The sequence below is a fragment of the Equus przewalskii genome, chromosome 9 (genome assembly GCF_037783145.1).
Source record: "Equus przewalskii isolate Varuska chromosome 9, EquPr2, whole genome shotgun sequence".
In the NCBI taxonomy this organism is placed as follows: domain Eukaryota; kingdom Metazoa; phylum Chordata; class Mammalia; order Perissodactyla; family Equidae; genus Equus; species Equus przewalskii.
The window spans coordinates 81,737,106-81,752,289 of NC_091839.1; the positions used below are offsets into that span (position 1 = coordinate 81,737,106).

The window sequence follows — 15,184 nt, forward strand, 5'->3', positions numbered from 1 at the left end:
GAAGTGAACCCGGGCTGCCAAAGTGGAGCACGCTGAACTTTAACCACCAGGCCATCAGGGCTGGCTCGACACCGACTTTTAGAAGAGAGCAGCAGGGCTGTCTTGTAGAACGTCCCTGCATTCTGGATCTGTCTAATGGCACTTCATGATGCTCTTTGCCCTATTTCTCTAGCCGCTGTGATTCCTGTTAGCTGGACGCTAGGTCTCAGGATTCGGGTTAAATGTTTTGGCGCAACCATTTCACAGGAGATGCTCTCACTCCACGTCTACCATTGGGAGGCACGCGTCGAGCCATCCCAGTACTAGGGCTGCTAGTTGACCTCTGATGGCCGACCCCGGGAGGGGATCTATACAAGGGACTGTACAGGTACACGTGTTCCTCTGTGACTAACAAGCCGGCTGTGGGCGAGCTTTGGTGCATGTAAATATGGGAATGTAAATTAAAAACATAAGTACTTTCGCTTAATGGTTTGAGTTCTAACTGATGACCCTTGTGAGAATCATTATTTAACATCACTGCCATAATCAGCTATATCAGCTAGCCTTCTCCTGAAGAGTAACTCCCTTAGCATGTAGGGCGCCTTAAGAAGAGCTTCATCCCATCAACCAGATGAACTACAGTAACTCTTTAAAAGGAAGAGAAAGTACTTCAGTTTTCTGCTAAAGTATGCAATTTCCTGAGAAGTTGTTCACCTCCACAGATGACAAATGAGTTGCTTTGAGGTTGTGACGGGTTTTGTCTTTGATTTCTTTTTCTTGAGCATCTTTATAGATTCATGGACTTTTATATTCAGTAACAAAGTTTATTCTTATTGCTCCTCGAAAATGAGGTTCAAATCATGGTTTGTCTCAATTCCAATCACATCGTTCTTTAACGCATCATCATCACTGGTGGAGACCCAAATCTGCAATTCTAAACCCCTCCCATACAGCGTCTTATCGAGGAAAACTTCCACGGAAGATGAATCATCTTTTATTTATTAGCTGAAGTTTGAATATTAATTTTAAAGCTTATAAAGCTGAAAATAAGACAAAGATGTAAGATGTGGTTCTGTGCTTTTAAACTTTAGTTCTAAATAGTCTAAACACCAATGATTATTCAAAAACTGGGAAAGTAAAATACAGATCATGAAGAATTAGTCACACTCTCAAACACACAACTAGAATTAAGAATCTTTGGGTAACAGATTAGGACAGTTAAGAATGGTTTCTTACATTAGAGATCTTAAGATAATTATGTTTAGAAAGCTTCAGATTTAGTGATCATCTTAATTTTTAATTCTACTTTATAAATAAGTCAAAATTTGAAAATGTATCTGAAGAAGAGATTTCTTAAAAAAAGTCTCATTACCATAAGAACTCAGTGACTCAAGACTAATTTGTATGTTTGCAGGGGACCAACAGAAGGAATGGGAGAAGGTATAAATTACTGACAAATCTGATTAGATCATTTTTTAAAAGAATGCAAATCTATATCTTTAAAATACGTCAAATGGGTTATTAATTAGCCTTGTTTTTTGCTATACACTATTAAGTAATATCATTATTACATTAGTCTATTCATGTATTTAGTCAAACTGCTCTTTCATGAAAATCCCTTTAATCCTATTTTACCATATAAAAATTAACTTTAGGTCAATCTATGTTGATCAGCATAATTCATGATTGAGTAGAATCTAAATTAGTGAGTTTTAACTGCTTTTAGTTATTGAGGACATACAATTCAGGGTGCATATCACAGATTCTAGACGCCTAAACTTTAGCTCTCCCAGTAGCATTGTCAAGTCATATTTTAGGTCTGTGTATGTTCTGCAATTTCCAAAATTTAAAATTCAATTTCACATGTTTTTAAATGCTTGTTCAGCACGTCTTATGGATGAGTTCTTCTTGGAAAAGCTTAGAGTGTGTTTCCTGTACCAGTTATATCAATCACAATTGCTCAAACCTCAGAGAGCTGGCCATCTTTCCCCCGCTTTATTAAGATATAACTGACAGAACACTGTGTAAGTTTAAGGTGTACGAGGTGTCGATTTGACAAACTTGTATACTGCAAAATGATCACCACCCTGGTGTTAGCCAACACTGCCACGTCATATAATTACACTTGCTTTTTAGTGGTGAGAACATTTCAGACCTCCTCCCTTAGCGGAGTGCTGACCATCTCAATCTACAGGAACTTACAAATGAGAATTCAGAATAGGTTTCCAAACCACTTTGTTAGTGCTCCACCTACAAATGCAAATCAGTGTCAGTTTCTGTAACTATCTGGAGGCGTCAATAAAACCTCACCTCAAGCTCGAGAACAGAACAATACAAATTATTTTTGGATCCTTGATACGTAAGGATACATTTTGGCTACTGTAGAGTTTTTACATTAACCTTAAATGCAAAATCTTACTATACTCGTAATTTCTGAAAAGCACGTTGCAACGTATTTTCTCTGATTTTTACCAATTATTTGTGCAGTGAATACCACTGCAATCCAGCAGCGACAAGCATTGCATCATTCTTTCAGGCTAGGCCTTTTAAAAAGTACTTAAGACTCAAACTTTATTTGCCTTCAATGATTTCCCAGAATGACATATGGCTGTTTCATAAGCCCTTCCCAAATCACGTTAAAAAGTCTAGGACCCATTTTTCTTGAAGGAAAATTAAACAAAACATTCTCTGCTTAAAAGTCTTACAGAAAAACTTTCTTCCACAATTCATAGCTTCACTAAGATCAACTATTTTCTCTACGAAAAATATGGCAAAATATTTCTGTTTGTAGTAAAAACTCCTACACGAGTCGGAAAGGTTCTCTGAAAGAGGGTGGCTAGGCATTCGAGAGAGCAAAATCTGATAACCATACACAGTCTTTCAGTAGCTAGAATCTAAAAGAACTGTTATCAAAGCCAGAACCAAGAAAATCACACAAAATTTGTTCGCTATGATGTCCTTATTTCTTTAAATTCCAAAGAAGGGTCAGCAGATGGGACAATGTCCACAGATGCAAGGGGCAAAACCACATTCTATCAGTGGCTACAATTCAGATGGTCTCTGAGGCCTGGTCACTGCCAAGACTGCCCTCTGATGACCCGCTGTTCTAGGGGCTTCAGGAGGCTCGCCCTCCCACGAGACTGAGATCAGAGGGGCAGGTGTGCACAGGAAACAGAAACAGGACACATCAGAGGGTTTATTTACGTGTTTTTTGTAAAGCATCAGGAAAGCAAAACCAATCTAACATAGAAAACATTCCTTAAGTTCCACAAAACACCACCTTATTCAAGAGCTGGGGGCTGAATGCAGAGCCCATATTTCCAATATTAGTTTGAGCTGGAATAATAAATATTAACTAGGAGGTTTTCAGAAACAGGTAGACTAAAAACTGAATTACATCTCAATGTCAGGATTTTGCAGCATAGTATGAAACACTAAACAAGGAAATGTAATAAATTTCTTTTCAGGAAGTTAGATGAGATAGAAAGAAAGCAAAGGGACTATCCATCAATGATTCTTTTTCGTGGCACCAAGTTGGGTCCAGTTTCCTAATTTCCATGTAAAACATGCAGCTGTAATTACCAACTTTCCGGAGCTCAAAGGAAGATTCAAACTGGTGCCCAGCTGCCAGGAGGAGGACCGCATAATTAATTCCTGACTGTAGTGTTGGCTCAGATTCAAATGCCTTTTTGAACCTATAAAAAAAGCAAACGTACAAGTTTACTTTCTCAATCATGAAACCCTGGGTGTGCAATAGCTTCCGTTTGCATAACTCCAATGCCTGAGCAAGTAAAAATATTCCACTGGCCTTCACCCCAGAATCTGGTGTGCTACTAGGATTTAATGCTTAAGTAACTGCATCTCCTCACCCTCAGCAACGTGGCAATTCCCCACTTGACTCATCCTCACCATAGCCGCCCCAGTCTTTTAAAGAAATCCTCTCTTCCACAGTCTACCAGAAATGGGGGAGAGTGTGAGTGAGTGAGTGAGTGAGTGAGTGAGTGTGTGTGTGTGTGTGCATGCAGGCGTAAGCAGTGGAAATTTAATAGTAAGAACGCTGCATATATTTTAAAAAACTGGTTTTTAAAAAACCTTAAAAATACACAAAGCAATGAGGAGGGTCATCGAGGTAACACACTGCAACAACCAGTTCCATGAGAGGGACGTAGGAATGAAATAAAGGACGTCAACTGTGGTAAGAAATTAGGAAACACGGAGATTGTGCGTATGCATCCGAACTGTGGCTCAAAGAGAAGAGCTCTTTTCTGAATATGCGTGAAACTGAACATCAACGTGGGAAGAAGCTTCCGCATTCGAAGAGACGTCGGTGCTTTGCATCCGTGGCATTTTCCAGGTGCTTCCTGGGACCTTCGAGGGCTTCCTCACTTGCATCCTTTAACAGGCAGCAACAGTCAGTGTTAATTTGTTTGGGAGCAAGAAGAAGACAATGAAAATCAACACCCAGTGACTAACAGAAACTGCCTGAGACAAACATGAAAAACGAAATCTTTATTCTAAAAAAACCAGACTGAGGAAAATATAAGGATTAAATACTTAATGAGTGAGCATTTGATGATACAAAAAAAGGTTACGTAGGGGAAAGTACATTACAATTCTAAGATAAAGGCATTCCTATGCAAACCGTTAATTGTAAAAATGAAAGACAGAAATAGCAAAAGTGGTCACAGGCACAATAGTGTACATTACAGCATATTCTTGGCTTTTATACATACTTGAAATTTTCCATAATTTAAAATGAGTTAAACTTCAAATGAAAAAGTACATTTTTCTGAATACTGAGGATCACGTGCCCTGTTAAGAGTCTTATTTTTTAAACAGAGTAAGCAGCTCTAAATGGAAACAAAACCCAAATAAGCATTAATCTTAACTAGTTGGCTCAAATAGTTACGTCTGTGGAACAAGAAAAAAAATTTCCAACTGCATCACGTTGGTGATTAAAAAGCATTTTTATCGCTCCAGAAGGTACAGGTGTTTCTCAATTCTAAAATGGAAACAGCACGTGCCCAGACTGCTGATATGCAAAAGTTTGTCGTATCAAGGAAACACAGGATTTATGAGTCTTGACTCACATAAGTCTCAAACGTCTTGTGCTTGTTCAGAGGCAAATAGAAGGTCCCAATAAAAAGAGTTCAGGAGAAGAAAGAAGTCACACACTTTCCTCCCTAGCAATTCACATCAAGATAGGGAATTTTTCAACAAATAAATTCTTTCATTTTCCCTGAAACCAAGGAACATGGAATATTTCTCTTAAGTATCTTAAAAGGAAGACACAGAAAGCAGGACATGCCCAAATCAATCAACAAACACTAAGTTCTTCCTTTGTGCCAAAACCAACCAAAGCAAAAAGCAGGGCTTACATCTCTTTTTCTCTTACCATAAACAATATATATTTTTAACCAAAATATAAATGCCAATAAAGTTAATAATTTATATTTTTCTGTGACTCACATCACTCCATGACAATAAGTTGGGTGTTGAGGAGGAAGTCTTAATATTTTCTGGATTTCCTAGAGATTAAAATTACATGTAGGTGTATGACAAAAGAAATCAAATCCTGTCATATACTACTAATCTGCCACTCACAGGAAGTGAGAATTCTCACACTGTAAATTAGTATAGGACTTCTTGGCAGAAATTTGCCAAAATCTATCAAAATTGTAAAATTAAAAAACAAAAAAATTATGCATGCCTGTGGACACAACATTTCCACATCTATGAATTTATACTAAGAAAAAACATTAAATACGTAATTAGAAATTTAGTTATAAGGATATTTGTTACAAGACGAAAAAGTACTCTAAATTTCTAACAATATTATTAATTGTAATATGGAATAAAATGTATTCCAACTACTAGAAGGCACGCAGCCATTTAAATTGTAGAAGGACAGGCAATGTCGGGGGAAACCTTGTGCTTTCCAGTAAGATCTGACAGTCTACTGTCTCCACAACCAGGGAGAAGAAGATGCACAGCAAACGTGTATTTTTATGGACCTTGGAGATCTGTAGGCAACAACAACAATACAATCACTGAGCTAAAACTCCAGAGAGGGAGGCGCCCTTCCAAGATGAGCTGAGTGGCACTTGCTGAATCTGCCCATAACATCAAGCTCAGGTTCGGCACAGGCAGAGAAGCTGTGCTGATTGGAAGCTCCCCCAGGGAAAAGACAGCTAGTGGATTTGCTGATAGCTGCGTGGTTGGCACGACAGAGACAAACGCGGAGGAGCCCCAAACGTGCCAGCTTTCCAGAGGGGACATCTGTCGAATGCTGGGTTGTAGAGGAGGCTGGGGGATGAGGCGGGGCTGGACGGCAGAGTGAAATCTCCTGAGGTCTGGCGGTACCGAGGAGGGAAGTGCACTAGAAGGAGGAGCCTGCAGCAGATCTATGACCATCTCCTTCTTAAGGAATTGACCAAATTTTGGAGCTGTATAATGTGGGAGAATAAAGAGTTAAACTCAGAACTCCAAAGGGCAGATAGGACATCTCCCACAATATTTAAGGGATAAGGAGACAGAGACTGGCTTTGCTCTCAGTCAGAAGCAGGGGTGGGAGGGGTCACAGCCAAGAAGCAAGGACAAAACAGAGACAGACCAGCTCAACTACAACTGACACCCAGACCCAACTCAACTCAATGGCACTGTTCAAGACTATCAGCTCTTTACCCTATCTCCCTAACAGAGGAAACATGAGAGAAAATAAAATCATCTTCAGTCTCAATAATTCTGAATACAAAATGCATGGGATACAATAAAGAATTATGAGACATGCAAAGAGCCTGGAAAATGTGACCAATAAACAAGAGAGCAAAAACAGGCAAGAGGGGCCGACCCAAAGATGAGTCAGATGATCGAGTTGTAGACAAAGACGTTAAAACAATGATTACAAATAAGGAAGAGAAAACTGAGAAAAAGATGGACAAATGGATATGAGACAAAAAATTTCAACAGAGAGCTAGAATTTTTTTTTTTTATTGAATAATCCAGAACTAAAATATACAATACCTGAAAATAAGAATTCATTGTATGGGTTTAATAGCAGACTAGACAGAGCAGAAGATAGATTTGGTGAACTAAAAAACAGGTCAATTATAAGTAAACTGCAGCAGAGAGAAAAAAACACAACAGAGCATAAGAGACATACAGGACACAGTTAAATGGTCCAACATATGTATCATTGTAGCCCCAGAAATAGAAGAGAGAGAACATAGAACACAAGAAATAATTTAAGACATGTGGTCAAAAATATTCCAAAGCTTATGAAAACATGAACCCACAGATTCAAGAAGTTCAGAAAATCTCAAGCAGGATAAAATCATCACAGTCTAAATACCAAAGACACAAACCAAAGACACAGAGGAAAATCTTAAAATCAGCCAGAGGAAACAAGATACAGTACCTTCAAAGGAGAAGCAGTTGACTTTGCAACATAAACTATGGGAGCTAGAAGATAACGCAATGCATTACATCTTTAGAGGATCCAAGAAAAAAGAAAAGGTATAAGAAAGATGTTTGCAGACAAAAGTGAGAAAATTAGTTGCCAGCACATCTGCACTACAAAATAAAAAAAAAAGTACTAAAAGTACTTCTACAGGCTAAAGGAAAGTGATTTCAGTTGGAAGTAGTGAATTGCAGAAAGAAAGAGAATCAGAAAGGGTAAATATTTGACTGTATATAAAAGATATTAACTACCTAAAAACTACTGAATATTTAAACTGCTCTAAGTTTCTTTCCTAATTCAGGAAGTGGTAAAGTACAAACCTGAGGTAGACTGCAGAAGTCAAGGATGTGGACAGTCGTCTCTAGGGAACTACTTAAAGAATAACAAAAAGTATCAGTAACAAGACAACAGAGGATGAAGCGTAATACTAAATAGAAAATAGGGCAGAACGGAGAACAAAAGACACAAAGAACATAACAGACAAACAGAAAACAAACAGCCAGATGGTAGACACAACCACAACCATCTGTTACCACATTAAACGTAAATGACCTAAATACTCCACGCAAAAGAGATGTGGAGCGAGGAGGAGGGAGGGAAGGAAGGAATGAAAGAAGGAAGGAAAGAAGGAAAGAAGGAAGGAAGGAGGGAAGGAAAAGAAAAAGAAAAAGACTCTGCTATATGCATCTGAAAGGGACATGCTTTAAATATAAGGACACTGGTATGCTGAAGTAAAATGATGCACAAAGATGCATCACTCAAATACTAACCAAAAGAAATCTGTTGCGATCACACATTAACATCACACAAAACTAACTTTAAGGTAAAAATTATCACAAGACATAAAGAGGCTTCATAAACATTGCTTCAAAATATATAAAGCAAAAATTGACGAAACTAAAAAAAACAGATAAATCTACATTCATAGCTGGAGATTTTAAAATACTTCTCTCAGTGATGATCAAGCAGGCGAAGAGAAACCATCAGTGAGGATGCGGAAGTGAATCTGACTGACTTGGGTGGAGTACCACACCCAACAGCTGTGGACCATATCCTGGGCCATACAGCATGCCTCAACAAATTTTAAAGGACTGAAATAATGCAGTGTGTTCTCGAACCACAAGAGAATTAAACTAGAGAACAACAAGGAAACATATGTTGGGATACTGGGCAATCTCAACAACCGAGGAGTCAAAGAAGAAGTCACACTGACAATTAAAAGATATTTGAACTGAACAATATTGAAAGCTCAATATATCAAAATTTCTGGGACACAGAACAATTTATACCTTTCAATGCATATTTTGGAAAAAGAGCAAGGTTGAAAAATCAATGTTCTAAGCTTTCATCTAGAAAAATAAGCATATTATCTTCAAACAAAATAGAAGCAAGGATCAAATAAAGGAAACAGCAGAAATCAATGACATAAAAAGCAGATGCGCAAGAAAGAAAATCGGCAGTGCCAAAAGGTGGTCTCTGAGCAGATGAGCAAAACTGATAAACTCCTGGGCAGCAGACTGTTCATCGGAGGGAGGGAAAATACAAAATGCTGTTATGCTGCACGATTAGGAACAAGAGGGGGCATCAGCATAGGTCCTGCTCGCCTCAAAAAGAAAGTAAAACGATATTCGGAACACGTTTATGCCAATAAATATGGTAACTTAGGTGAAATGGAAAAACTTCTTGAAAATCACATATTAGCGCAACAAGGAAAAAAATGGAAACTCTGAAGAGTTCTGTATCTATTACAGAACTTGGAACAATCTGAAATTTGGTCCTCTATCTCCCCAGTAGAACGTATGCTCCGTGAGAGGAGGGGCCTCGTCAGTCTTGCTGACCGCTGACTCGAGTGCCTGAATCTCCAGGGTGCCTAGACACTGCAAGAGATAAGGAAGTTCTTGCTGAATGAAGAACCAATGCACCCACTCCTTACCTAGAACTGGGCTGAGAGAAGTCATAAGTGCAGTGGGTCACATAAGATACAGACAATCTACTCACTTCTTTCAGAACTCTAAATCCTGACCTGAGAAAGCTGTATCACCAGAAAGCGACAGTGGGCCACATTAGATATAGTGAACTGCATATCACCTTCACCACACGACACTTTAACGTTAGTGGAGTCCACTACTCAACAAAAGTATCAAGGATACTGTTTATTCGGCTTTCATTGTTGCCTCCATAGGGTCTTAGATGAGAAATTCCTTTAATTTATTGCTAGGGAGAGTTAGTTCCTCTGAAGAAGTGGTAGACATTCTTTTTTCACGCTACTACTAAAAGGCTTATTAGCTTGAAGCTTCGTTATACCAAGCATGTTGATCCTTACTTATTTATTCTTTTTTAAAGATTGGCACGTGAGCTAAGATCGGTTGCCAATCGTCCTTTTCCCCCCCTTCTTCTTCTTCTCCCCAAAGGCCCCAGTACATAGTTGTATATTCTAGTCGTGAGTGCCTCTGCTTGTGGCATGTAGGACGCTGCCTCAGCATGGCCTGATGAGCGGTGCCACATCTGCCCCCAGGATCTGAACTGGCAAAACCCTGGGCCCCCGAAGTGGTGCGTGCAAACTTAACCACTTGGCCACAGGGCTGGCCCCTGCTGATTCCTATTATTGGCATATTTGTAATCTTTCATTTCTTGGTGCTAATTTTCCATATATATTTTATCATTTTATTGTATTTTCTTCAGATTCGACCTTGATAAAAACATATATAGATGTTAAAATAATGAAACTATCCGTTTTAGCTGGAGATAACGACATATCAGTCATTTTAGGGTAAGTGAGCTGCATATTAAACAACCTCCAGTCTGGGCGCCTTGCGATGCCTGTTCACACCACGGTCTTGCATCGGTTGGTTCAGCTCTCCCTCACACCGGTTCCCCCAGGCCCCAACCTGAAGGAGCAACTTTCTCTGGGAAGTGGCCAAGGAAAAGGGGACTTGTGGCTCAACCACAACCAGCGCTTAAGCTTCTGCTGATAATGAGCATTGATCAAGACGCACCCAGACCTGGCGTCATGGGATGGGAACACACAACCTCCCTACGAAGGGGGGCAGGGTATTCCTAACAATAACACACATGGCACAGACGACATTCTCTACCAAAGAAAGCTGTGATTAACACCAGATAGTGAAGAAACAGCAAGAGTAGCACCTCCCAGGTATAAGATGCTGTACCTGACACTTCAGGATTAATATCTCTAATTCTGACAACTCTTCAAGGTGAGAGCATTTGCTCTAGTTTACTATCAGGAAATTGAAGCATGGAAATATGAAGTCATGCAGTTTACAACTGGCCAAGCAAGAACTCATCCAGTTCTGCTGGATTCCGAGGCCTGAGCCCTCTCCTCTGTATCAGTCTGCCTAGCCTTCGGGATGTGTTAAACACGTGTTTTTTTCTAAAGTTTTTTTTCAACACTTTCTGGGTTTTTTGTTGTTTTTTAGTAAGAGGGAGTTGGGTGAAAAGGGAAAAATAACAATAAGGAATAAAAGCAGAGAGAATTGCTTTCATGCTAAGGATAAAGTTTGTATCCTACATACAACAGAAACAGGTATTGATATATTCTTGGAAAGAAAGATGTTTGTCACAAAATATATTTGATCAATCTTATCAGACCAAAGGCTAATACTTGCAAGAGACTGATACGGCAAGACTGCTGAAAGTGCCCATAAAAATGCACCAAAGAAGAAGGTTTTTGTCACTGAAAACTTCACAGTTCACCTACCAAGAGGATAAATGAACACGAACAGTATGTTAATCCTGACCTAAGGAAATCTATAAGCAATGATGAATAGTGTAAAACTGTCCACAAAGAGAGAAATGAAAGGATTGGGGCGGGTGAGGCTAAATGAAAGAGGACTTCAGGAAGGAAACAAATCTTAAGGACAGAAGCAGACATTCACATCTTCAGAGAATTCTAGTGACTATATTTGAGTAACTGTATGAAGTTATTTCCACTATTTTTGATTTTTTTCTATTTTAGTACTAAATATTTGTTGAAAGAGGATAAATAATTTGCATTCTTCAATTCATTGTTACATTGAAAAGATGCAAACTGCTCATTCAAGCTTTCAAAGCAATTGATTTTAGTCCAAGGGCTGACTTATTATTAGACTGTATTTGTCTCTTGATGACAAGCCAGCTCTCAAAGAGGCAAGTACTTGATGACGGAGGGAGTGATGAAGTCTTTATAATAAAGACCTGGTTCGCTTTCTGCATCTGCACTGAGATATTCAACAAAGTCAAGAAAAAAGGAAATATTCTGGAATTATTTCTAGCTCAAGAGCACCTACTTTCCATCAAAGAAGAAAGTGAGCTCCAGTCAAGTTCTTTCTATGGAGGTGTCATCTTTCCTTCTTTGTGATATAAAAGCCATGATTCTTTCCATGAGACATACAAGTAATTAAATTAGAATTTCATGGTTCTTTACGTCTCTAGGATATTTCTGAAATTATCACTCATAAAATAACTCAGAGGCAAAGCAGGACTGCATGAGAAGAAAACCGGTGCCAGACCACACTGTCTTTCTGATCAGGAGATGGGGAAGCCCTCTCTTCAATTCAAACTCCTTATTTGTATATAATCCTTATGATTATAGGAAAGTCAGGAAGAAAATAAAAGAACCCCAGATTCTATCTTCTTCGGGTCCCTTTACTATTCACATATTTTTTTTTCCAAAAAAAGAGCATCATGCTATTTTTATAATCTGTTTTTAATTTTGATTATGATATCATGATGCATGTTACTATTAAATATTTTTTTAAAGCCACAATTTTCTTCTGGTTGTATACCTAAAAGAATTGAAAGCAGGGAACTCAAACAGATATTTATACACTCATTTTCACAGCAGCACTATTCCCAATAGCCAAAAGGTGGAAACGACCTAAATGTCCATCAAAAGATGAATGGATAAGCAAAATGTGGTGTATACATACAATGGTATATGACTCAGCCTTAAGTAGGAAATTCTGACACATGTGACAACATGGATTAGCCTTGAGAACATCATGCCAAGTGAAATAAGCCAGTCACAAAAAAGACAAACACCATATGATTCCACTTACATGAAATATCTAAAATAGTCAAATACATAGAGACAGAAAGTGGAATGGTGGTTGCCAAGAGCTGGGAGGAGAAGAATGGGAAGCTGTTTAATGAGAATAGCGTCTGAGTTTTGCAAGACGAGAAGAGCTGTGATGGACAGTGGTGGGAGCACAGCAATGTGAATGTGCTTAATGCCACTGAATTGTACACTTAAAAACAGCTAAAATGGTAAGTTTTACATTATGTATATTTTTACCACCAACTCCCCCAACAATTTTGAATGAATGCTATTCCCTCTCATGGAGATGTTATCCTTCTGTGGATATTTTCCCCACTGTTGGACATTTAAATTTCTTCCAATTTTTTGTTACCAAAATTCAGCATAGTGAACATTGTTGTAATTTCTGCTATTTCTTTAGGATAGTTTCCAAAGGACATAGCTGGGTGTAAGAACATGAATTATTTCAAGGCTCTTCTTGCATAATACTATAATTAATAATGCAGAATTGCTTTCCAGAATTCACATTCCCCAGAGCAGTATAGAAGATCGAATTTCACATTGCACTTATGCCAAAATAAAGTATGCTCATCTCTTCTCATCTTTGCCAACTGATAACACCAAGAAAGCCTCGCTCAGGATTCTAACATGCACTTACTTGATCCTGAGAGTGTATAGTTTTCACGTGTTTATGACCATTCTACACTTAGCCTTCTAAGGGCTGCCAATTCTCAAATTAAAATGCAAAACTCATATTCTAAGATGGCTGAGAAGATGGGAGGAGACACACTTGGGAAAGCTCTGAAGAGGAGGCAGAGGTGGGGCCAGAGGTTTACACTTAAATCTTTAAGGATTTGGAGAACGGAAAAGATTTAGGAGGAAGGGAGTGACAGCAAAACGTGGGGAATATATAAACATTTAATAAAAGGGAAGAGCCATGTTAGCAGTTATGGTCGACCTATTTAACAAAACGGATCCACGAAGCTGACTCTGCAGGGCCAAAGAATTCCACGTTGTTGAAAAACTCCACAAGCAATTCTGATGTTCCGCCAGGCCCGGGAATGACGGCTTTGGTTCACTGAGTGAAATCGCTCCTGTTCTCCCATACTCTCCTTCCTTTTCAGCATAATGCCTGGCAAAAAGCTAGTTCCCTCACTTGTCCCTCTGACAACCCAGTTCAATCCAGCAAGCCTTAGCTGCCTTCCTTAGAGGTTCAATGCTTGTCAGCCGCAATCAGGAAAGCTCCACAGTGACGTATTAAATACTGTCATCCCTGGACTTTGACTCGGTCCTGTCATAACAGAGCTACATCCAATCTATCATCGGTCACACGTGGTATTGAATCAAGGTTGAGGCTGAGACCGGTGTGCCAGGGCGCTTGTGCCAAAGCAACCGAGGGCACACGGTGTGTTTTCCCCAAGTGTCAGGTCATCCTGCAACTTCTGGTCCCTCAGGTGCCATCTATGTCTGGACACCAATGAGCTGGGTATCACACTGAGTTACTAAGAAGTCTCAGGCTCTGTGTTCTAAAAACAAAACTCATCAAAATTTGGAAACTCGTCTAACAGACACGGTAAAGGACTAAACAAAAATGATGTCAGTGGAAAGACAGTGAGATAAAACTCTGGAAGGAGGGGAGTGGAGATTGAGATGACACAGAGAAGGCTATTTTGAAGCCAAGAAAAGGAAAAAAGGCTAATCTGGAAAAGGGAAAATAGACGTTGGTCTTTATTTGTATGTCGATTGCTTTGTTACATAACTCTTCCAAAGTAAAGCCAACTCCATTAACAATGTAAAAACCAAATCGTTATTAGGCACACATTACTGTTTGAATAGCATGTCACTGACGCAAAAGAAAATTAGTTGATAAGGCAAGGCTGTCGGTTCTTTTCCAAGTTACCATGGAAAAATGGACATATTAATGCTAAAAATAGGCTTAATGCTTCTGATTTCCTGGCTATGGATCTTCTCTGGGATCACAACAGGAGAGACACGAGTATGTGCATATAGTACGGGCACCTAATTTCCTTTCCAAGTTCTGAAAATGACTTCCTATTGCCCCTAAGGAAGAGAATCTCATCATCTCTAAAAACAACTACGAGTTCAAGCAATCACTGCCTGTCCCACGGGACCCCAAGACAGCCGTGGCGTATGAAATTCAAACAAGGTCTGGGTGAAAAGCATACAGAGTCTGTAACTTTTCCCTCATGAGCTGAAATGTTCAGAAAGAGAAAGAAAACTCTTAGGAATATTTTAGGAAAAGGGAAATTTAATCTAGTCAATGTCTATTTGAACATGGGTAAATACAACCATATATAAAGAAACAAAAAATATTTTCACATATTATATACTAAGGATATAACACCAAGTGGCTACTAATTCCAGGACTTTAACACCTGTTGCTTCATTTAATCCTCACAACAAAGCATTCATTCCTCCTGAAGTGGTCAGTCTAAACCAGCTGTAATAACCCCATCCCTCCTTACCAGTGATGTCTGTGCTACTGGGCTGATGAAATACTAGAAGCATAAAGAAATGTAAGGAGAGTCTGGGTAGGTTTTTGTGAGTATATTTTCTCAGTCCTAAGAAAGATACAGGAGAAGATGGCCTCCCTTCCTCTCTAGGCCTTGGTGTAACTAAGCTGGACTGATGCCTGGAACGGCCACGGACACCCTGCAACCCTACGAAGGCCAGCCGGAGGGCACAGCCAC

The 15,184-nt window shown here is 39.2% G+C and overlaps 1 protein-coding gene across 5 annotated transcripts in view; it reads right to left on the bottom strand.

Moving 5' to 3' along the window:
- Positions 1-15,184, bottom strand: part of MAP3K5 (mitogen-activated protein kinase kinase kinase 5) — a 180,756-nt gene that overhangs the window by 83,359 nt on the left and 82,213 nt on the right. For all 5 annotated transcript variants that reach the window (XM_070559384.1, XM_070559385.1, XM_070559388.1 and 2 more), the window contains one exon: positions 3,562-3,674. In XM_070559384.1, the coding sequence (XP_070415485.1) occupies positions 3,562-3,674 (113 nt within the window). The remainder of the gene's footprint in view (positions 1-3,561; positions 3,675-15,184) is intronic.